The following is a 23,470-nucleotide window of genomic DNA, read 5'->3' as shown; positions in this document are numbered from 1 at the left end:
CCACTGAGACTGTGTATATTCAGAGCTCAGGCTGCTTACAGGCTTGCTTTTCCCCGCCAGGTACTCAACAGGCTGGGTCCTATGTGCTCCAGATTCCATCAACTAAGCCTAGGATCAGGATGCTCCTCTCAATGTATCAGTCTATTCATTCATCCAGCCAGCCAACAAATGTTTTCCTAGTGCCTACTGTGTGCTAATAATTATACCAAAGATAAGGAATGAACAGATACAGGCCATTATAATGAAATGTACATTCCACACTCGAGGAATGAAAAAGTTCTCAGCGTCAGCCACACATGGCCTTAAGAAATTGAGAATCCATTGCCACACAGTTATTATTTCTATCTCATAGAAGAAGAGCCTAGAGCTCAGAGAATGTAAATGACATGACAGAAGTCCCCCAGGTAGGCATTGTACCATACAAGTAGCCACACCAGTTTTAATCCCATGCTTCTTTCTAGTCCATATATCTTCTATCTCTTCCAGCAAGTTGGAGGGTCATGCACACAACTGTTTGCCCTCTATTTGGCCTGATAAAGTCACACTTATCCTCCAAGTGTGTGCGCTAGAGCAGTCCATTTGCAGAGCATTTCTGAACCTCACTGAAGAGCCAATCCCTCATCCTTAGGTTCCTGTAGTGGCATGCCTTTAGGCTTGTATTCTGTTTGTATTTGTTTCTGCACTTAGAGGATGTAGCACCATGTCTTGAAATGGTTGTTGCCCAGCAAATGTTTGTTGAACTAGCAAATAAATCTTACAGTCAATGGGGGCATCAGTTATAGCCTCTATTCATTTAAAATCCTTTGCCAACCAAAGGACAGCTAGATACTCTAGATACTTCTCTCTCTGCAAGGGAGCCATGCCACCATTTCTCTGATTTTTGCCTTGCATTCTTGCAATCCATATGGCCAGATTCTAATTTGAAATGTAGCCCCCTCCTACCTCATGTTCTTTCTGTGAAAGACTGCATCAAACATTCCAATTCACTCTTTAAGAAGACATCCTTGCAAACACATCAAAAACTGCACATATCTTCCCATTTCCTGCTGATAACGTATATGATTTTTTTAAATTTTATTTTACAAATCCACAGCTTAAATCCAGGTGGGAGAGAATGAGTCAGAGAAAAATACCATTGCTTTTGGCTGATGACAGCAGCATAATCATTTATATTTTTCCCAACCTGCAAAATGTCAACATACTAGGGGGAAAAATGCAGACATTTCACATTTCATTCCTGATGAGGTTCCTTGTCACTGGCTTGCACCCCACCTCCTTTCTGTGAATCATTGACATCTGGCTATTAGCCTAAGCATTTAGAATTTAACACTGAGCACCCAGGGTGTGCTGATGTCAGCATAGGCATACAGCTTAGATGGAAGTCTTCCCTAGCTCAGGTTTGTAATGTGCTTACAGATTTGAATTAGCTTCTGATGCTAACTCGCTAAGCTGTTGTCTTTTGTGGGGAGCACAGAATAGGGTGTGGGAAGAGAACAAAACAAAGATGGCTGCTGGTTTTGCCTCTTTATCTGCCTGTCATAGTTTACTGCAAAACCTGCTTAATCTCACTTGTAAAATGACACAGTGCCACGTTATCCTCTGTAATTAAAGACAATGGAGAGAAAGTTCTTTGAAGAGGAATGTGCCTTCATCAGCCAGCACTGCTGAAAATAGGTTTATGTTTCACCAACAAGTGCAGCGCACACATCCTCTAATTAGATTTCCGTGCTCCTCTTTTAATCACCACGAACATCATTATCCTTTTGGTTCCTCATTAGGAAGGTCGTGCAGTTCATAATCACACTCATAAACCCATCTACATTTCAGAACAAAACTGTAGCTCCTTAGATTTCAGATAGAGCCTTGATCTCCTGTGTTAGCAACAAGTTCAACTTGCCTGTGGTGTTTGTTTCTTTGTGTTTTATTTTTTTACGTGTTCTCCCTCCCACCTGCCATTTTAATAGAATTGCAGCTACTCATTCTACAATTACTGATAAAAGATGCCATATTTCCATTATAATTTGCAAAGAGAAAGGAAAGCCATCAGGATATCCCAATACCTTCATCACAGGTAACAGACCCTACATTTTTTTAAGCTTTGGAAATCTCTTACAAAGCTTACAAGATATAAGGGGACTCAGGTTTGTTTCTTGAGGCTTTGGTGAATCTGCACACTCCATTAGCCACTGACAGTCCTGGAAGAGGTGGGTTATCATTAAGTGCACATACCCAGGCTATAGGTGGTCAGCACTGTGGCCCAGTTCTACTTTTGAAAACAAGGCTAAATTCCAGTAGAGACCACCAAACACATTTAATTCTTGAGAGTCCAATATTCACTTTAACTCAACACACTCTCAAAGGTAGAACTTGCTTTTGTTTATTTGTTTGGGTTTTTGTTTGTTTTTTATGTGTTATCCCCAGCTGATCTTCAAGTCTGGCTATGGATATATGGATATATATATGGCTATATATGGCCATATAGTGTATTCCAGTGGACCTTTCTATCATTTCATCATTTCTGTAATCTGTCTCTTTGTCATTGTCCCCCTATTCTTTTTTTCTTTGTGTAAGTATATATGTGTGTATGTATTGGCAGGACCTGGGGCAAACCCAAGACTTTGTACATGCTATGCAAGCATGCTACCACTGTGCTACAGGCTTGGCCCTTTCTTTTCTTGTGTATGCTGAAAACTAACTTCTGTTTGTCTGCATATCTGTCCCCTAGGTGTAGTGTCATTCATAGTTTGTTTTGTGATTTGCATTCTCATTTCAGTTTTGATTTTCAAAGATGCTCAACTTCAAGCATGAAGAAAGCAATTAATTTTTAGCATTCAAAAGGGTAAAGGAGGAGGGGATGGAATAATGGGAAAGGGCATAATTACACATTCTCACTGTCAATTTATCCCTGAAAAGGATATTTAATGAAACTTGGTATTTGTAGCAGCTATTCTCATTGAACTGAGTCATTGTTAACTGTAAACAGAGATGATTCCATAAAGGCAGAATTGGCCCAGGGGAAGAATTGGTCTTCACTAGGCAAGTCTTCAGGATGGTTCCTCTTCATTAGAAAGCTTTCACCTTTGGATAGCAGCCTCTCTGGGATTCTCCAGAATGGTTAGAGTTACTTACTAGCCACCATGAAAGTGGCTTTCAGTTTGAAGTTGAGTCTTTGAGAAGCTGCATTTTCCATGGGACTTCATTATTTAAAGCAAGATCTCCACACAGTACCACCCAAGGCCTGATCATCTTGCCTGTACTCATCCTTACTGTAGACTTAGCAATTAAAGACTAACTCAACTAATCCACAGACAACCCTATAAGGTAAAGAAGCCACCCTTTCTCTGTTTCATGCATTAAAAACTCCCCCTTTCACTGTTTTTATAGAAGTCTAACTGCTGATGAGGAAGGGAGGCAGAAACCAAGTTTAGTTCTGTCTTCAGACTCTTATACCACTTCCCAGCAAGCTGGCTGCTCCTTGGTACAAAAGTCTTGGGATTATTTGTCCCAAATGGATTTCTCCCCAGAATCTGTGAGGGTCTGGAAAGAAAGAAAGAAAACAGATTTACTAGTACACATCTATCATCCCAGCTCTGAGGTTGCAGAGTCACAAGCACAAGTTCAAGGACTGCCTGGGCTACAGAGAACACAGTGTCCACCCAGGTATCCTAGCTAGGGTTTCTACTGCTGTAATGAAACACAGTGATCAGCTTGGGGAGGAAAGGGTTTACTTGGCTTATATTTCCATATCAGAGTTCCTCCACAAAGGAAATCCCGACAAGACCTCAAACAGTGCAGGAACCTGGAGGCAGAAGCTGCTACAGAGGCCATAACTGGGTGCTGCTTATTGGCTTGTTCTCCATGGTTTGCTCAGCCTGATTTCTTATAGAACCCAGGACTACCAGCCCAGGGATGGCACCTCCCACAATGGCTGGGCCCTCCCCCATCAATCACTAATTAAGAAAATGTTTTAAGCTTGCCAACAACCTGACTTTATGAAGACATTTTCTTAACTGAGGCTCCCTCCTCTCAGGTGACTTTAACTTCCGTCAAGTTGACATGAAACTATCAAGCACACCAGACAACTTAGTGAGCTCCTGTCTCAATAGTAATTTAAAACAAAAAGGAAGAAAGTTGCATTTTGGGGCTGTATCAGTGGCAGAGGGGTTGACTGACATGTACAAAGCCTTTGGATTAGTCTCCTGTGTCAGAAGAAAAAACTTGAGACAGACAGAGAGGATATGTAGAAACCAAAAGAATATAGGTTCTTTGAAAGTAGAGTCTTTCAAAAAGAAAAGAAAAAAAAAAAAAGCAGGGCATAGTAGACGTTTAGTTTGCACTGTGGCCTGTCAGAGGCTGGCCTGAGATCCACATGATTTTCTGGATTGGCTCTTTGCCCCTGGACTTGGCTGCAAAGCTTGCTTGTAGGCCCTCCCTTTACCTGTGGTGCACAGTATCCTCTGAATCCCTCAGAGCCAGTGGCCTCTCTCCGTATTGGTCACTCTAACCATTAAACTCCTTCTTCTTTACCAAATTTTCACTCCAAGTTTAGCATACTTGTGAAAGATATGAATAAATGAGCATTCATCCCAGCAAAGATATAGTAGAGGCTGAGAGATGAAACTATCAACCCACAGCAACAGTTATCTCAAAACCATAAACTACAATGTCTTATGGCACTGTCTTAGCCACTCCATATAATTATTTCAATTTGCAACCAGAAATCACAAAGTACCTCATCTAAGGCCACATCATTAGCAAGGCAGCATCAGCATGTAAACTGAAATTGGTCTGACTTGAAACGTAAGAGGATAACATGTATTTGTGAGTTATCAATGGCTTTAGCTCAAAGGATATTTCGACTGCATATGTCGACAAGGTAGAGAGAACAACAAGGAGGCAGAACATCCTGAATACCTTTCCTCAATTCCTGCTCAAGGGCCTTGCTACCAGTGTTTCTGTTGATCTGTTTTCTAGTCCATCTTTTAGTCCTACCTTTCTTTTCTTCAGATCTTTGGCCTTTCTGCAGGCACACCTTGGCATCGGTTTGCCAGATCAGAGCACTCTGCCTTCTCCTTCCAAATCTTAGAGTCTTGCTTTTACAAGAAAACTGCTTGCCATGCTATTTCTTCTAATCCTCATTCTAACAAAGAGAGAAGTCTGAATATCCATTGAATTCTTTATCACATTTGTTAAAGTTAAAGCTGGTGTTAACTGTCCCGTGTCTGGAGAAGCCTGCTCAGCTGGCACATGAAAAAGCCAGGACTTAAGTAAAAGTTCCTGACTCCATGTAGAGCTTTTGTTGCGGCCACCACTAAGCTGAGGATGAGGGGATTTCTCCAGCTCCCTGAAGCACGATGTTCTTCCACAGATTCACTGAGCTTAGGTGTGTATACAAATGCCAACTCCATCTTAAGATACAAAAGAGCACTCTAACGCATCATAGATGTACATTAAATTGGTTAAACACCATCAATCCATCCTTTTCCATATCTGATACAGAGAAACAGTTGCCTAAATCGGCAAACTGACTGTGGCATGTAGGAGCCCAAAGGGAGCCACCCAATTCAGGTGCTTTCTTTTAACCATTCTCAGTCAAGCAGGGTTGCTGAAAGGACACAATTTAAGAAACAGCTCATTGCAGATTTTTTTTTTTAATCACAGCCCTCCAACATAGAGGTACATGGATGTGAGCCACTGCCTTCCCTCTCTGCACAAAGCCACAGAGCCACCCTGTAGAGCAACATTCTTGCCATTTGGACCAGCAGCCAAATCTCCAGTGTTTTCAGGGTCTGCATGAGGGAAAAAATGTTGCCTTTAATTTGTATCATGGTGGATTAGATTAATTATTGGGCTGCAATACCCACTTTTCATTGACTGATTAACCAAAGGTGCTTTGGTAGTAAATTATGATATCACCTGATATACCAAGCAGGTGCCTGTCTTGCTTGTTAAATAGGAAAGCAATTCCCTGGAGCTGAATAGAAATTGGGGCCAAAAATGGAGTAAAATTTTAAGGTGTACGGATGTTTCTGAGACTGTTGCTGTCTTAGGAGGGGGATGGTCATACAGTGGTGCCAAAAGCCACATGGAGACTCTTTGCAGTCCCTACTGAAGGCTGTCCCTGCTTGCACCAAAGGTACAGTCTCCATAGACTCAGAAAGCAGGAATGAAGCCTTACAGCCCATCATATCTTGACTCCTCTGTATTTGTGGATGGGTGACCCAGAGCTCACAAAGAGAGCTCAGGCATATAATCTAGTTGTCCATTGCCTCCATCACCCCATGTTGCTGGGGTCTCTGGGACACATAAAGAGTTGTTTTCATCAGAGGAAGAAGGGTTGTCAGAACCAAGGCACTGACTTTGTGGATAGTGACTGGTTCAAGTTCAGCTCTAGGTATACAAGTTGTATAATCCTAGGTAAGATGTGATCTGTTCTGTTCCTCAGTTTATCAGTTTATGAACTGGAAATGACAATGGGGGTTAAATTTTAGGCTTTGTTTTCATTTCAAAGGAAATTAAATATTCTTACCCTTTAAACTCGTGCTTACCCTGTATGGAGCATAATACAAACACATCATCTCTATTATTTTCAACATATTAAGCAACTAATGGACTTACTAAGTCATGCTCATGGTTTCCACTCTGGAATATTCAAAAGACAAAGAATACGCTTATAGCCCTCTGTCCATTGAGCTCCAAGCACCTCACCCACACTCCAGAAACACATATTTCTCTTTAGAGTTTCACCTCCTTCAGTCTCCATCTCTTATTCTTTTAAGTTTTGCTTCAACTAGATCTACCCACTTTATGACAGACATTCACAGAAAGGCTTACTTCTAACCACTGCCTCATACCCGAAACATCCCTTTCTTGAGAGTAGAACATACACTTCAGTTGTTTCCTAAGTTGAAATTTACCCAGTAAATGAGCTGAACACAAGTATACATGTAGATTTACATGTCTGAACACGTGTGACTAAGTCTAATATATATATAGTTTTATTTTATATATAATCAAATATACATTTAAACAAAAGCATATGTACCCTTCAGTGTTTAGCAGTCCTGCATTTGTAGATTCAACCAATTGTGCATTGAAAATTGTGTCTTTAAACTGAAATATTGCTTAGTGGCAAAACAGTTGTCTAGCATATGCAATGGCCAATCCCCAGGCCAAGTAAAAGAGGAGGAAAAAGAGGAAGAAAGTGGAGGAAGAATAGGAGGAGGAAGAAGATGATGACAATGAAGAGAATAAGAAGAAAGACAGAAAATGTTATCTGTATTGAATAATTGCAGCTTCCTTTCTCACTGTTATTCTATAAACAATATAGTAGCTATTTACGTAGAATTACATGTCACAAATAATCTTAGACTGATTTAAAGTATACAGGAGGATGCATGCACTTTGCATTTTATGATCCTTCAGTCTCTTCAGATTTTGGCATATATACCTCCTTCTGGAACAGGATCCTGAAGATACTGAGGTAAAGCTGTGTTTCACGGAGACACCAGTTTAGAAAGAAACTTGGAAAGAAACATACAAGCCTTAGATATCTGCATTGTTTAATTCATTATAAACTTATTTAGTTGTAGCAGGTGTATTGCAGGTTTGAGGTAGCTCAGACTATACTGAAAGACTCTGTCCACCCCTGGCCCATACCTGACACAATATAAAAATTACACTGATCTTCAGCTTGAGCTTTTACAAACTTACAACATTCTATAGGCAAATACAATCAATGAGGATGTGTAGACATTACTGTAGGCCAAAGAGTCAGGCTAATTTACACACATGTTTTTGACATCCATAGGTTCCACGGCACTATGATAAAATCTGATGTATGTGAATACTCCATAGTAAAAATGCAGAACAGAAAAGCCAATTTCAAACTATCATCAAACAAATAATCACATTTTAGCCAATAAGAGCATTGCATACATTGTTAATCATTGTTACCTGTTTTGAAATTCTTGAGGAATAGCTCCACTCACATGGCTAACTCAGAATCCTGGACATCCCTATGAACAGATCTGAATTTACTCCTTCTGAGGCAAGGCCCATGATATAGGTTGATAGACAAGTCAATGACTTGGTTCTGGTCCAAGAACATTCTCAGCTTTTGTAAAAGGCTTCTTCCTGCCAGGTCATTTTGCTTCCCAAAGAGGCATTGAAGACCTAGCTTTAGTTATTGGTAGAAAAGGTATCTATTTTTCATTTTCTTTGTCTCTGGGCCTATGGAGGAATCTCTCTGTGGCTTTTAAATCTTTAATGATGCTCAATGTTGCTTTTCCTGGGGTAAATTTGCTTGTGAGGTGCTGTGGAGGGTCTTGCTTAGGACTCCAAGTGGGCTTGCATGAAAGAGCCCAAGAAATAGGGTTCAACACCTGCCCAGGGGCCATTGGAACTAAGAGAGTGAAGATAAGCACAGTTGATGGTTTGTCTTTCTGAGGAGCCTGACTCATGACTCTGGGGTTTTATTTTCCTGTGGAGTATGCATGACTCTGTAAGGCCAGAGGCAGGATAGAAGACAGAAAGAAAATAGAAGATAATTCCTTTAAGCTGAGCCATCCATTAGGTGATAGTTTTTTCTGGGGATGCAGAGTTATGTTTGTGGATATATTAGAGCCACCACTGGTGGCTGAGATAAACCCATTCGCAGTTTTCAGTTAACCCTTTCTAAGCAGCTTTGAGAGTGAACTCCCAATACCCAAATTACATGTACAGGAGGATGACGTCCTCATTTAGACTCCTATTCCTCACAAACTATCTCTATTTCTCTCTCTCCCATGCTTAGTTCTCACTTCTGGTTATCCTTTCCTTCACGCCACAGCTGTTTACTTCCTGACCACCCCTGTCTGCACTGGAGCCCATTTCCATTGAAAAGGGATAGTTACAGGCACTAGCGGGGTCACCATGGCTTAGCTTACTATAGAGCCCTGACTGTTGCCCTAGTTATGGGCCTATGTACTTAATCGGCTATCATCAACTCACTCTGTTGTATTTTTGATTTTCAACCTTTCAGAGAAAGTAGTAGTGGTCAAGGCAACCCATAAACTCGCCACTTAGGGTTTTATCTTCCCCATGGGCATTTTCTGGCTCTCTAAACCTAGAAGGGTCAGTGGGGAGGGCTGAGATTTGGGATACTGCCACAACGAAGCATGACTTGCATTTGCTTGTCAGGGGTGAATATGGTGCCTTGTAGGCTTCAAGTTAATGAATCTGTCTCTCTTTTCCCTTCACAGGGCCTGGAGCAGTCATTGATGGTGTAAACTCAGCCTCTAGAGCACTGGCTTGTCTCTGGCTCTCAGGGACCTTCTTTGCCCACTTCTTCATCAAGTTTTGATAAGAAACCATAGGTCCTCTGAGCATCGCCTGCTTCTCCATATTACAGACTTTAATCTACACTGCGGAGGGCAAACCAGTTTGGGCTTCTTTTGTTTATTTTTGTTCTCCTTGACTTTTTTGTTGGTTTGTTTGTTTGTTTGCTTTCTGGGATTTTCAGTTTTATTTGATTTTTCTTCTTTAGTTTGAATGCAGGGGTTGGAGGTTGGGGTGGGCAGGGTTCTACCAAGGGTAGGATAATCATTCATTGGTGTACCCCCAAATGGAATCTATTCCTGCTACCTTAGCCTTCCTTTTCTCTACTTCTCTTCCTACCACCATTAACACACACATACACACACACACACACACACACACACACATACACACACACTCCACAAAATTAGGCAAAGAGTATATGTTATGATAAGCACCCTGATGGTACAAGTTGACTCACAATGTAGTACAAAGTAAGAGTTGCATCTAAATGTACTATTTTCTTTGTCTTTTAAGCTTTCATTCATTTTCCTAGCTAAAACATACACATTCTTATAATCACCCCATGCTTATAATCACCTATCCTATTAGGTGACACACCTTTTTTTTCTAGGAATCTGTCTCACTACATCCCGGATGTGCCTAGATGTACATCCGTATGTAAAAAAAAATTGCCATCTTCTCTGGCCATTCTGCTCTATTCATTTTTTCCACTAGCTCTAAGAATTACAGCTAAGACTATGCATGCAACCCAAAACTTAAAATTTAGAAGTCCAATAACCAAATAAGGGAAGTATATTTAGGGTAGTACTTCCCTTAATAATGCTGTCACAACTCATAAAATTATGATCAATAGCTAGCTAATTATTTTATCAAGCTATCAAAGCAATCATGGCATTACTGATAATAAATCAATTACTCAATTGATTTATTTCTGCATCTAGTTCTACCCGCCTATCTTTCTCATCATCTATTGGCTCTACTTCCCTAACCGTTCTTTTTGTTTCTCTTCTCACTATTCACTATCAATTCATCACTGTATTAGTCTCTAATCATGTTGTGTCTGTGCCACTATCTTCATTTCTCCACTACCATCAATAGATATTGCCATCTTCAGAACTGCCTAGCAACTTCTTTTGTGAAAGCCGGTGATCTCGCAGGCTAGCTGCACAGAAGAACAACTTCCTGTGTCATGGATCCTTGGGAGTGTGGTAACCCATCCACCCAAATTAGACATTTCGAACAGATGGACCAAAGTAATAATCTAAAGATTAGCCACTCAGGATTCGCAGAGAGACTGTTTCCTGAACCACCTTCTCAGGAGGCAGATGAGCCCTGGAGAAACCTTGATTATGCTGCATTTCTCCCTTAACAGCTGGGAAATTAAAGTACCACCCTCCTGCTTCTCTCAGCCTTTCAAGAAAAGCATGTGTCAGGAACTTGGAGGAACTTCTTCATGTCTGGCTTTCATTAGCAGAAAGAACCTGACAAAAAAAAAAAAAAAAACACACATACCTGTCCCTTCTATGTAAAGACAGCAGTCCATCAGCTGAAGTGTGATGACTGTAGCTAAGCATCTCCCTTCTGCTTCAGTTTTGATTTGAATTGTTTGAAAATTATCCAGCAAAGGGCTGATGGAGGCCAATTACGTGGCATGTGTGTTGACAACTCTGGTATTTGTTTCAGAAAGCTCTTCTGAGCTGAGGGCACTTGAGCTACTGACTTAATTTCCAAGCACTTGATTAACACAACATGGCAAACAGAGAGGCAAACTGTAAGTAATACAGTTTCCTAGGCTATTCCTCTAGCGGCTTTGGGGATACATGTCCCCAAATTCTTATGTTCGAAGCAGGCTTACTGTACAAATAAGATCAGATACAACCTCTCAGCATTGTCTCTTGGGAAAAGAAGAGCTCTGCCAACAAGGGAGACTGCAGTTCAAAGCAACAACATGAAAGGTCACCAAGGGCTCTCTGGAGGGACTGGTTTACTGACAGGTTGAGAAGGAGGACCAGCAGTGACTTTCTCACAGACATGTCCTGCCTCCCTTAGGGACCCTTTTAAGGTCCACCTCTGAAAACTAATGACTATGGCCTCCATTAGAGTTCAGTTCTCCTAAAGCTTAACTCATCACTTGTTCCAAGATAACTGCCCAGTCTGTGCCACTATGTCCAAATAAATATAATACCCACAGTGGGTACATATATATATATATATCTGTGTAAACATATCCACATATATACAAATGCAGGCTTTCTTGGCATACAAAAGCTCAGCACCATCATAAGAGATAGAGCTGGTGTGAGCAAAATTAATACTCTTCTTGCCAGCTGTTAACAGACATCTGCATTTCCTAGTGAGCTGCCAAGAATGAGACTCTGGGAGCATAAATGATGTGCCAAAAACAGTCTATTTATTCCAACTTCCAGAGGCAATCAGGAGCAGGCACAAAGTCAGAATTACAGGTCGGATATATGAATTTCAGATCTGTCACCACACTCAGCACCTGGGACTGGGTTGGTGTCAAGCATTGTATGAGACATAAACATGGAGTCTGAGTTTTCTACTAATACTACATCTGTTACTTTGAAGAAAAGGAAATGTGGATGCCGTGGAAACTGCAAAATCTTGGGTGATATGCTGCTTGAAATGGATAAGCTGTAACTGCTCCGCACCACCTCCGTCAAGCCGATCATCAGAACCCTGTTGAGCATAGCCTCAGGGTCACCATGCAGCTCTGCTTCACCTACTTTCACTGGATACTAGAAGTTTCGCTGGCGGTTACGTACTCCATCTAAACTTCAGAAGAAAAAACATGTTCCAGTCAATCTTCCTCTGTTGGGGTGGGGAGGACCAAAAAGTAGAAATGACTCAAGACAACTGGGTACCAGATATAAAAATAACTTCTTCACAGAACACATGCTCCAGCTCCTGTTATCTGAGTGACTTTGATGGGGATGGCTCCATGTGATAGGAGCTGATCCCCAACATTTTGCAGTAAATAGAACAGCAGCAGCTTACTAAAAACAACACGCACACTTACACATGCCTTTTCAACTTTACACATGGAGGGTGGATGCAGCAGGGCAACTAGATGGATTCCTTCAGCTTGCCAAGGGTGGGTGTGCAGAAGGGATAAGGTTAGGAAAATTAAAAAAAAAAAAAAAACATTAGTCTAAGTAGCTGGTAGAGCATTGTGGGTTTTCTAAGTGGAAACCAAATAAGAGATTAGGTAAAAGGAATTCAGCAAAGGTAGTCATACTGAAACTTTCCCCTTCCCAAAACAATGCTAATTTGTCCTTCCACCAAAGTAATGCCAATGAAAGTGCTAGTGTTATGGCTCTGGCCAAGCCTGTTTTTTGAGTAGTTTGATGTCAAGTGCCTGATATAGTCATCTGCAAGTTTAATCAAGGGTGTTTGGATTTTCTTTCTCATTCTTATTGGGAAGGGTGGAGATATAGGAAATAGTTGTCAAAACATATATAGCTCTGACACAGATAGATAGGTGCATGGCTCTTCTGCTGTGGGCTACGGCTGTGTGCAATTCAGAGGGAAAGGGACATTTGTGTGTCACCAAGGTGACTCAGCCTTTGTGCTCACACTGCTTTGGGCTGTTGTTTACAGGTTGGGCAGTTAGTCCTTAAAATCTGGTCATAAGTTTGGTCTGGGTCTGTAGAATCTTCACAGCTGAGGCTGCGTTTTAAGGATCTCTTTTTGCATCCAGCTGATCACGTTGTCCTCAGCAAGGAGGAACAGCAAATTCTACTTACAGCGGAAAAAAGAAAAAATACTGTGAGAGCAGAAATCTCCCAAAGTAGACAGGTGATCCCAGAGAGTTTATCACAGCCACTGGATAAGGAATGGTTGGAAATACAATACTGGTATTTGGATTGATGCTTCCAGGGCCAAAGAACCAAATGTTCTTAGTAGCCTATATGGCTATTACCACCCCATAAGAGATGTTGGGGAGGAATAGCTTACAAAGTTGTGAAAGAATATCTTCCCCCAATTTAAACCTTAGTTTTCATCAGGGTAAAAGAAAACAAAACAGAAAACAACAACAACAAACAAACAAACAAACAAAAAACTGGCTCTTTGTCTTCATAGTGAAAGTAGTCAGCTAAACCCAGTCTCCAGAATACCACCCCCGCACACACACCTTGGAGTTATTCTTGTTGAAATTAGAGGAAGCAGCATAATTATTTCTAATTTGTTGGGGGAAAATGTATTTTTCTCCACACAGCAAGAATATTTGGGTTTTATTTGGCATAAGCCTTATTCCTAGAAATCCTCATGTCCAATTACTTCCCTCCTTATTATCCAGAGCTTTGCTCTCTCTTTCTTTCAAGACAAATATGTTTGAGTAGCTGCAGTAGCACCTCACAGGTGTTCAAGCAGAAGGGCAACACTGTACAGGATGCCATATGATGAGAACTTCTAATGACCACAAAAAAAAAAAAACCCAAACAAATAAAAATGCCAGGCTCATTTCCTTCATTTCTTACTAAAGAGAAGAGAAGTAAATGGAAAGAAGAAGAAATAGATTTGCAATTAAAAATGTGGCAAAAAGATAACGCTGAACCAGTGCAATTTAGCCTTCAGGTGCAGACTACGGAGCCCGAAAGAATGTGGAGTGAACTGAGTTAGAAACGATTGTTTTCGTAGTGAAAGTAGTCAGCTAAACCCAATCAATCTCCAGTGTTTTGGAAGAGACTTCCTGCACCCCCTCCCCCATGTGGTGCACTTTTAAGGCATGTGGCTGTTTCACACCACTAGGTGGAGAAAGAAAGATTGGGAGCCCTCTACCATCCTCATGGGTCTCCATCCTAGGTTATTTGGCAGAGTATAAGAATCTCAGTAATAACAATGGTAAGTAATAATAGCTGCCCTTGTGTTAGTGAAAAGGGACATTTTTAATCATTCAGAAATCTTTGTGGTATGTAAAGTGCAATTGTGAGGAACGTGTGGGTGTACGAAAATGTATCTGTCAAGTTCAGAGTCCTCTCTAGATTAAAAAAAAAAAAAACTATGATTATCAATGGTGCCGTTAATAGCTGTGTTGAACAATGGGTGTGCCCATTTTCACAATTATTCTTAAAACAAATCTATGTTCAGATGCTTTAAAATTTATCACATGATACAAGAATATGACTTTGTTAGCCTTTAAAACTTTTTTTCTTTTGCTTTCTTATTTTTTTCTTCAAAAATCAATGACGACTTGATTTCTGTCAATCATTGTATTGAGGGTGAAATATACTACCTGAATTTTGTGCATGTTACATTGTAGTTGTAACCTTTTCTAATTCAGGATGAATACAAGATGGTTGTGATTGTGCAGTGTATCAATAAAGTTTGAAGAAATTTGTAACTTTTAGGGGACTCTTCATTAGGATGTCCCTTAGGGACTCAGCTATGGGGAAAAAATGAAACAGTTACGCATTTTAGATTTTGGGGAGTCAATGTGATCAGAAATACGATATCCCTCTCCTCCACCTTCCTCTCTCCCTCTGCCTTTCTCCTGTTCTTCCTCCCCTTACAAAGACACACACACAGAATACTCTATTCACTTTTTGTTGTTTGTAAATAGCATAAACATTCAGCTGAAGCCCCAAATCCCAATTGTTTATTGACATTGGCTAAATCAAAATCAGAAGTTTTATAAAAAAAAAAAAAAAATGACTATGTTCTCCCAGCTTCACTCTTCTTTCCCTTCATAGTCCCTGCTACTTCCTCCTACTGACATAAGCACCTTTTGGCAGGGATGGCAGTGATGATATGCATTTGTTATTGAATGGAGGCACGGGATTAATTATCGTTCATAGCCTGAACTGCCACACGTATAAGCACAGTAAATGGAGTCTATGCTCCATTTGCCAGGCTGCCATGTCTGAAACATCATTTCCTTTCTCCCAAATCTCAACTTCTCCTTTACCATGTTGCTGTTCTGAAGGAATGAATAATTAAAAATTTTTTTTCCTCTCAACAAGCTGTCCCTCCATGAATCCTTTCCAGCAATTTTTCATCTTAGACAGCAGTCAGCGATCTCTTCTTCTCTTCTCCTCTGCACCATTTGTGATGTTGTGATCAACATCTTTTCGTTGATCCATCTCAAAATTCTCATCTGTTTTTTTTTTTTCAACCGCTAGATTTCGCTAGGCTTTGAACAGATGAATCTAAGGTGAGTGGGCAGATGATTTGGTAGCTCAACACTAGACTATAGGTAAATGTTCTTTAGCTCATGTCACAGCACAAGTAACTTTTCTGAAAAAGCCCTTGAGGCAAATTTTTGAGATTCATATTCTTGTTGTTAATTCAGAGCTTCCATGGCTTAGTTTCCCCTGAGGAAAGGGAACACAGAGAAGGAATAAATGAGCTAGATGTCCACTTTATAAGCCAAATGGCAAGCAAACACTAGATTCTGGTGACCAAGAGTTTCTATTCTCCTTGTGTTTGGTGTGAGGTCAAGACACCCACCTTCCACTACTCACCTTCACTCATTGCATATGCCCTTTCTCTCCTTACATTTTCCGTTTCCATTTTTTTTCATTTTCTTCCTTTTTGCACCTGACACTTTTGTGCTCCAGTTCACACCACAACAATTTTCCACTATCTGTTCTTTTCCTGGTTGAGACATTTATCAGTCTTTTACTCCATCTGGCTACTCTGTGCCATCAAACATCAGTGTACCAATTTATTCTTCCATCAGCTCACCACTCACCTAGACATTCACATATCATTTCCCCATTTACACAACCCTAATTCCCTCTATACAATCATGTGCCTCCCTAATGTGACTGTGTTCTCTGTCTATTTATTTAAGCCATCTATCCATTTCTTTCCTGTCAATCCATCTGCTGAGCATCCTCCAGCTAGCCTTTGGCAGAAATACCTATTTCCCAGCCCACTTCAAGGTAATGAAAATCTTGGCTGTTATCTCTCTATTCCACAAGGGAGGCTTTATCTAGTTATTCTGAAACACTGTTGCTAAACGATTGGATGCATTTTTGTTATCTTCACCCCCAATACACCCTATTAAAAACGTATACCTATAGAAGTGCTTTGGGAGACGTGTAAGGGCATACCTGTTCCTATCGAGATGTGTTATATTGGAAGGAAGATGGAGAATAGAAAGTGAAAACACTCAAATGAGGCTTAACATCTCATATTTTTACATGTTTGGTTAATTGTTGTTACTGCTATTGGTTAATTTAGATTTATTTGGGGACAAGGCCTCTTTAGTATATACAGGCCTTTTACTGAGAACCTTCCTTCCTCTGTTCCTTAGTGCTGAGATTCCAGATGTGTGCCACCATGTGCAAGCTGATGTTCAACTTTCTAACACAAAGACAGCAGGCGTGCAGTGAGTACAGCAAACGACTACAGAGACAGGAAAAGACTGACTGGAGATGCCCCCTTCTTTCTACACTTTTTCATTGGATGTTCAGTAAACCAATTACCTTCATGAATGCTAAGGGTGACACTGGCACCAAGCCCTTGATCCGTTCTAGAACCAAGGCCTTGACACCACAAATGATTCCACCTTGGTCTCATCATATTCTTTGGGTCTTGAGGGTAATTCTTTTTCCTTATAAGCAGTCCATTTATTCATTTATTCATCATGCATACACCACATCTGCAGAGAAGTTTTCCTCAAGGAGTTCACATTTAAGATAAGAAAAGAACTGTATAAAATGGAACAATTACAGTAAAATATTGCAAGTATTATGATAGTGAGATGTGAAAACAGTTGCAGGCTACAGAACAAATATTGGAAGATAATTAGAAGGCTCCCTTCTAGTTCCCTATTGATCCCCCAGGGACAAAAATTTGGATGTAAACACCTAAGATAGGCGGTGGACATAGCTCGTAGATATTCTTAATACAAAATAAACAGGTTAACAGAACTATGGAACATTCATTGTTCAAGAAGTCTGTGATGGAATAAATAAGTATTTGTTAAGGGAACAAGTACCATGAAAGGCATTAAAACTCTAAACAGCCAAAGGGCTGTACTGTGCAATTGGTGATAAAGCCTACTCAAGACCTCCTGGAGGGAATGAACCAGCATCAGGTGTCAAAGCTGGCTGGAATCTAAAGTTCAGTCTTCTTGTAGGAGTACAGAGCACACTGCCCCTTCTGCACCAAGAGCCTTGTTAACAGTCGAGAGGGTTAGTGGTGAATGGGAACTGGGAGCTGGCAGCAATGGAGACCATCGGTGGATGCTAAGGGTCAGCCTACTGAGTGGGTTCTGGAACTGGGGCTCCGGGTGATGAGATACCTCAACCGCGGTGCCTTCAGATGAAATATAAGACTTATTTGCATTTAAGTGTTTAAAAGCACCTCTTCTTTCAAAAGCAAGAGTGGATACAGTATTTACTTCTCCATTAACTATCTCCGGTGAGACACATTTTCTTTCATTTACTTGGAGTCCTCAAACCAGGTATTTTCCTTAAAAAATGTGGCATGATACAACTAGGGAAATATCTTTTTTAAAATTACAACCTTACAAATTGCCTTGGACCGATTTCTACCTTCCCTTAACTTCATCCTCAACTCTGACAACATAGTGGCTATAATCGCCACCTTACAAGACTGCCTGTTAGGAGTATTAGATTATTAGATGTGAATAGATAAAAGTGTTAGTGTAAGACTTGGTGAGAAACAGTTTGTTGCAATGTAAATGTTGTTTTTATTCTATCTTTCCCTTAGATCCTCAATGTCCTCACTTTACAGAGCTTCTGAAAGAGATCATTCCAGCTATGTTTGCTTCTTTAGAAAATTGAAACCATGTTTTCTATGTCATTCCTCTATTGAAATGCAAAAAGCAGACACACATTTCTCAGTTTTGGATTATTAAAGGGCACAAATTTGGAAAATGGCATTAATAAAATTTTTGGTAGAGTTCAACTTTCTAGCTCATCACCAAAGACACAGAGAGAACAAACTTATAGGTAAAGTGTTTATTTTCAGGCCAGATGTAAAAGCACATGATGGGATAGGGTTTCTTAAGATAGGTCCAGATTCCATCCCAAACATAAAAACGTGGTCAATCCATCATTTCAGGCTTTTCACAGAACCAGAAGAGCCTTTAACTCAGACTCAGGGTTCGAGGCACACTTCAAGAATAGTAGATGTGGAGATGAGTCTTCAGGGAGCAGACAAATGTAGCCAGGAAGATGGAGGAAAGTAGGGGACACACAGAGGGTTACTCCATAGATCCCGTAAATGTGGGAGAAATACAAGAGGCTAAAAGAGCAGGCACAGGAACTTAAAGAAATGCCATTGCAGAATTATCTCCGGAGAAAACTGACGGGAATAGCAAGAATCGGGCATGTCCAATCTTTAGCCATTGTAACAAGCTTTCATCTGCAGAGTTCACACTTGAGAACCACACAATGGAGTGACAAGTGAAACACACACACACAGACATTTGAGTGTGCTTATGACTCCATATTCTACCTGAGGTATATCCTATAGTCCATGCTATAACTGCATAACTATACCTGAAGGATACAGGTTGGACACTGTTGACAGACTCTTAGAAACTTTGCAGCAAGTGACCATATGTTAGAATTTGCTCTAAAAGAAACAAGGGAGTAAAAAGTTTTACTCAGACGAGGAAGATGATTGGGTTTGCAACTGAGAAAGACCCTCAGGCAGAAGCAACACTGGAATGAATCACTCAAGTGAGAAGGGATAAGGAATAAGAAGCAGTAAGCCACTTAGAGTGTGTTTGTTGAGGGCCAATTTGGTGTCGGAGACCAGAGGCATGGCACACTGTAAGATGTAGAATATGCATCCACAAAAGTAGGTTTTCAGCTCAGCCAACTGTGTAGAAGATGACTGACTCTGAAAGCTCAAGAAGATGATGCTAGGCAGTGCAGTTTTGGGCATATTCAGCTTTAAGTACCCATCCGTAGAACCTCCAGGTGGAGATGTTTAAGTGCTATCAGCATTTTCCTGAGTCATCCAATCATATCTGCATGGTCCACAAGGGATGCCTGATTTCTTTTCTCTGCCAACCTCCCTAATTCCAAAGGAACTTTAGCTCCTTGGATCATCCATCTGCAACTCGTTTCTTATCCTCCATTTCCTCTTTATCTTGATTTTGTCTTGAGAAGGTACTGTTTTTATTGCTTGCTGTGATGGAAGGTAAAGAACAGTTCCCTGATTAGGCAGTCAGGAAGTAACAGATGATTTCAGCAGAGAAGGGGGGGGGGAATGGTACAGCAGTCCCACCTCCCTCATGGCATGTGGCACTTCCCATTGTAAAACAAAAGGTCAAGCCCTTTTATACTGAGTGACATGAGAATAACTGAGCACGGAGAAGCTTTGAACTTCCTTTTTTTAAAAAATACTTGACCTGTACACTACAGTGGCACAAATACTCTATGTATTTTCATCATATAGTCTAATATTCACTTGCTTGCAAATCGGGGAGAGCGTTTTACCCTTCCAAGCCTTCTCAGAGAGCCTACCTCTAACCGAGAAGAATGCATTTCACTTGAAAAACTTAAGAATATAGTGTTTTGCTTTTCCATACGGGTCCAAAAGAAGCCTCCCTGGAGCCAGCTTGAGAGGGATGTATCGAAGCAGGATGTCATGGTTTCTAGCTGCATCCAGAGGACTTACAGTGTCTGACCCCACAGAGTCATGATAGCTCCAGTTGGTGTGTGTATAGCTCAGGAGGCAAGATCTTCCAAATGAGGAAAAAAAATCTGAGTACAAGTTCTGACTCTGCCAAATAATGTCTGTATGCCTGAGGGATTGAAGCATAATGCCCTACACACTCAGTCTATTCATCCTTAAGTAGAGTGAGTAATTACCTCCTCCAGTATTGCTACCTGGTTGGTACCTAAGAGCAAGTGAATTATCAAAGTCCCTGGCACAGCTCTTTGCCTATGTCACAGTATCTGCAGCAGCTTTCTTCGCCTTGTCTCACTCCTCTTCCAAAACATCCCCACCTCCCATACATGGTGTTTTGAAGGCTTAATGCAGATATTGCTTTTTGAGTATTAATTTCTTAGTCCTATGGTTGGAGACATTACTGCTGAAGATGGCCAGGCAAGACTTGGGGATACAGAACAGAAAAAAAAAAGAAAACACAAACAAACAAACAAACAACAACAACAAAACCCTAGGTAGTGTGTCTTGTTCTTGTTTCTGTCAGAGAAGGAATTCAGTGAAGAAAATTGGAGGGCTGAACTTCAGTTTCTTAGGAGGGATCAGACCTGTGGAACAGGGGATAGCACTTGACAGGAAATCTTCAAGGTGAATTGAGGCAGTGAAAGGTAAGGAATCACAGGTATAGGTGAGGATTTTCTTTTAGGAAGAAGGGTTATACTTTACTTTGGATGCTGTGTCATGGCATCCGGTATAGGAGCATCCGATAGTATAAAGCAAGTGCCTAGAAGATGCTGTTATAATGATGGAAAGGACAGTTATAGTTTGCCTTCCAGACACAGGAAATAAAGCAAGCACCCATTCCTGTGTTCAACACTATCCACTCCCCAGGCTCCTTTCCCCATGCCTTGGGGAACTCACTTAAGCACAAGCAAGGAAAGCACGATGCACTGGGGTGCCCAGTGCAGAGGCCCTGTAGGAAGATGGGTATTTCCAGGGAAGCCTGTCCCTCAGGACCAAAGAAATCTCAAATCTGCCCTAGAGCCTGTCTTTTGTTCATGGTCTTGTTCTGTACATGGTACATTTGTGAGGACAGTTGCTCTGGTTACAAGACCAAATCACTTCAGTTTCTGTCTCTTTGTCGCTAAGTGTCTCAGAGGAATCAGCTTATTAGGGTAATAATCACTGCATGGTTGGGTCAGCTGTGGCAGTAAAGGGACTCACTGGAGGGCCTCAGAGACAAAGGGGCCTACTCCCTGCTTGACGCAGCCAGTCTTGATCTTAGTGCAGTGTCAGTGTGGACAGCCTCATCCATGATTTCTCTCTGTCTCTTATTTTCCAGCTTATGTGACAGTGCTTCCAGTACCCAGTACAGCCAGCTCCTTTGAATGGGTAGCTTTTGATGTCAATTCCTTACTGAGTTACTCAGAATTCCCTCTTGTCCCTGCCTCCCTCTTCCTGCATTGATCTCAGTTCTGTGGGCAGCTTCGGCACTCTCCCACCTGTTCCTAATTCTCACCTTAAGAAAACTCAAAGTGCTGAGGAGGAGTGTAAGGCAGGAAGCAGAAGTTCCTATGGCGTTGAGGAATACTTTCGTGTGGGCATGCACGGTTTGGTTGCCAAGTTCTGAAATCCCGCAGTGGCTATCACATCCCAGCACACTCATGCCCACCATGTGTGCAGAAGGGAATCTAGCAGGGGAGAAAACAGTGTGTACAAAGCTGCTAACTTTCATGTATACGCTAAAAACTCAATAGGGCTGAGAGCCTTTGTGAGTGTTAACTCACGTAATGTTGAAAACAGTCCCAGACACCAGACACATGGATTATCTTCACTGAAGTTCAGTCTACCTCCCAACTGACAAAGCTGAAAATCTAAGGCACATCCATCCCATTTAAAGCTAATACTCTTTGCAGGTCAACAGCAAACTTGTCCCAGAATCAGGGCTGACCTTATGAACCCAGACACACTGAGCTATCTTTACTAAAAACAGAGACCGCTCACTTAAGCATCATGTAAGTCTGGCTTCTTGTCAGCCTCCATAAGGAGATCAGGTGTTGTCATCTACTTAAAGAAAATAGCTCTGAGTTTCTAGACAATCTCTTGAGTCCAAGACCATGACTAGAAAAAGGTCATGCTCTTTACAAGATCTTTGCACGTTTCCCATGGAGAAACAAGCTGACAGGATTGACTCATGAGTCTGACCCCTAGACTGGGTAGAATTCAGAGCCTTCAGTCAGAAGGGACCCTGCAAACTCACCAAGTTCTAAAGGAGAGAATGAATTAACTCCAGGCTCTACGTACAAAATCACAGATTTTATGAGGAAAAAGAAATAGCTTTTTATTCTAGTAGGGACAAAAAAAAAAGTAAGGTTAGTAAAAAGTATGTTTTGGACTATAAAACGTTAACTCAGCCTAATATTCCATTTAACAAAATGTGAACCACCAATATTAAGAATTATTACATTAATATAAATCTCTGTTAGGATAAAAATACCTACCATCTTTCTATGTATGTATGTATGTATGTATGTATGTATGTATCTATCTATCTATCTATCTATCTATCTATCTATCTATCTATCTATGTAATTATCTTGTATCTATATTGGTCACTTTTCTCATTTCTGTGAACAAATACTAGACATGACAACTTGAGAAGAGGAATTTTTTACTCTGGCTCTCAGTTTCAGAGGATTCAGTCCATGATCCATTGGCTCTGGGATTATGAGTCCCTTGAGATAGAGAACACCATGGCAATGGGAGGGCACAGCAGAGGAACTTCTTCCCATTTTAGTGAATAGAAGGCAGAAAAAGAGATGCTTATGTGTAGCACCCGGGGAAAGAAATAGCTCCCTAGAGACATGCCTCAGTAATCTACTTCTGTCTCTCAGCCCTACATGCTACCTTTTGCCACTTCCCAATAATGCCAACATAGTATGGATCTATGAAAAGAACAGTCCACTCATTACATCAGACAGAACTTTTAGTGCATAATGAGCACTGGAGACACCCTTACAGACACACTCTGAAGTGTCCTCAGGAATCTCCTAGATGTTCCTCGACCCCATCAATTTGACAATCAAGATTCTCACACTACCTCTCTGTCTCCCTGTCTGATTGCCATTAACCATCTGTAGGTCATTTATCTACTTGATTATGACCCTCTCTCATCTCTTATATACTGCTCTCAAGGACAGTGGGTAATTTCTGTTTGCTGATTTCCCAACATGCACAATAGTACCTGTTACAACAACATCTTGCACATTTTGGCCTTCCTGTCTTCTGACTGAATGAAGGCATGGCTTTTAAGGTGAAGAGAAGCCTAACAAAATGGTCACTTGAGCCAATTCCTTATAGAAAGGGAGGGAAAGGATCATGTGAGTATGAAATGTACTGAGAGCACAGGCTCAGCAGGACTTGGTTATTTCTCTGAGTGGATAGTGTCTTAAATGAAACAGGTGATTTCATAATGACATTCCTCTTTGTTTTTTATTATGACAATTACTCATATTTTCAGATGTTTGGG

At 40.9% G+C, this 23,470-nt stretch overlaps 1 protein-coding gene across 3 annotated transcripts in view; it reads left to right on the top strand.

Moving 5' to 3' along the window:
• Opcml (opioid binding protein/cell adhesion molecule like) overlaps nt 1-14,961 on the top strand; it is a 1,136,526-nt gene extending 1,121,565 nt beyond the window's left edge. For all 3 annotated transcript variants that reach the window (XM_055601180.1, XM_055601178.1, XM_055601177.1), the window contains one exon: nt 9,243-14,961. In XM_055601180.1, coding sequence (XP_055457155.1) covers nt 9,243-9,343 — 101 coding nt within the window. In that variant the 3' untranslated portion in view covers nt 9,344-14,961. The remainder of the gene's footprint in view (nt 1-9,242) is intronic.
• The last annotated feature ends 8,509 nt before the right edge of the window (nt 14,962-23,470 follow it).

This window comes from Psammomys obesus, unplaced genomic scaffold (assembly GCF_907164565.1).
Source record: "Psammomys obesus unplaced genomic scaffold, mPsaObe1.curated_primary_1811, whole genome shotgun sequence".
NCBI classification, from domain to species: Eukaryota; Metazoa; Chordata; class Mammalia; order Rodentia; family Muridae; genus Psammomys; species Psammomys obesus.
Note: the sequence above shows the minus strand (reverse complement) of the source record. Positions and strands in the feature narration are given on the sequence as shown.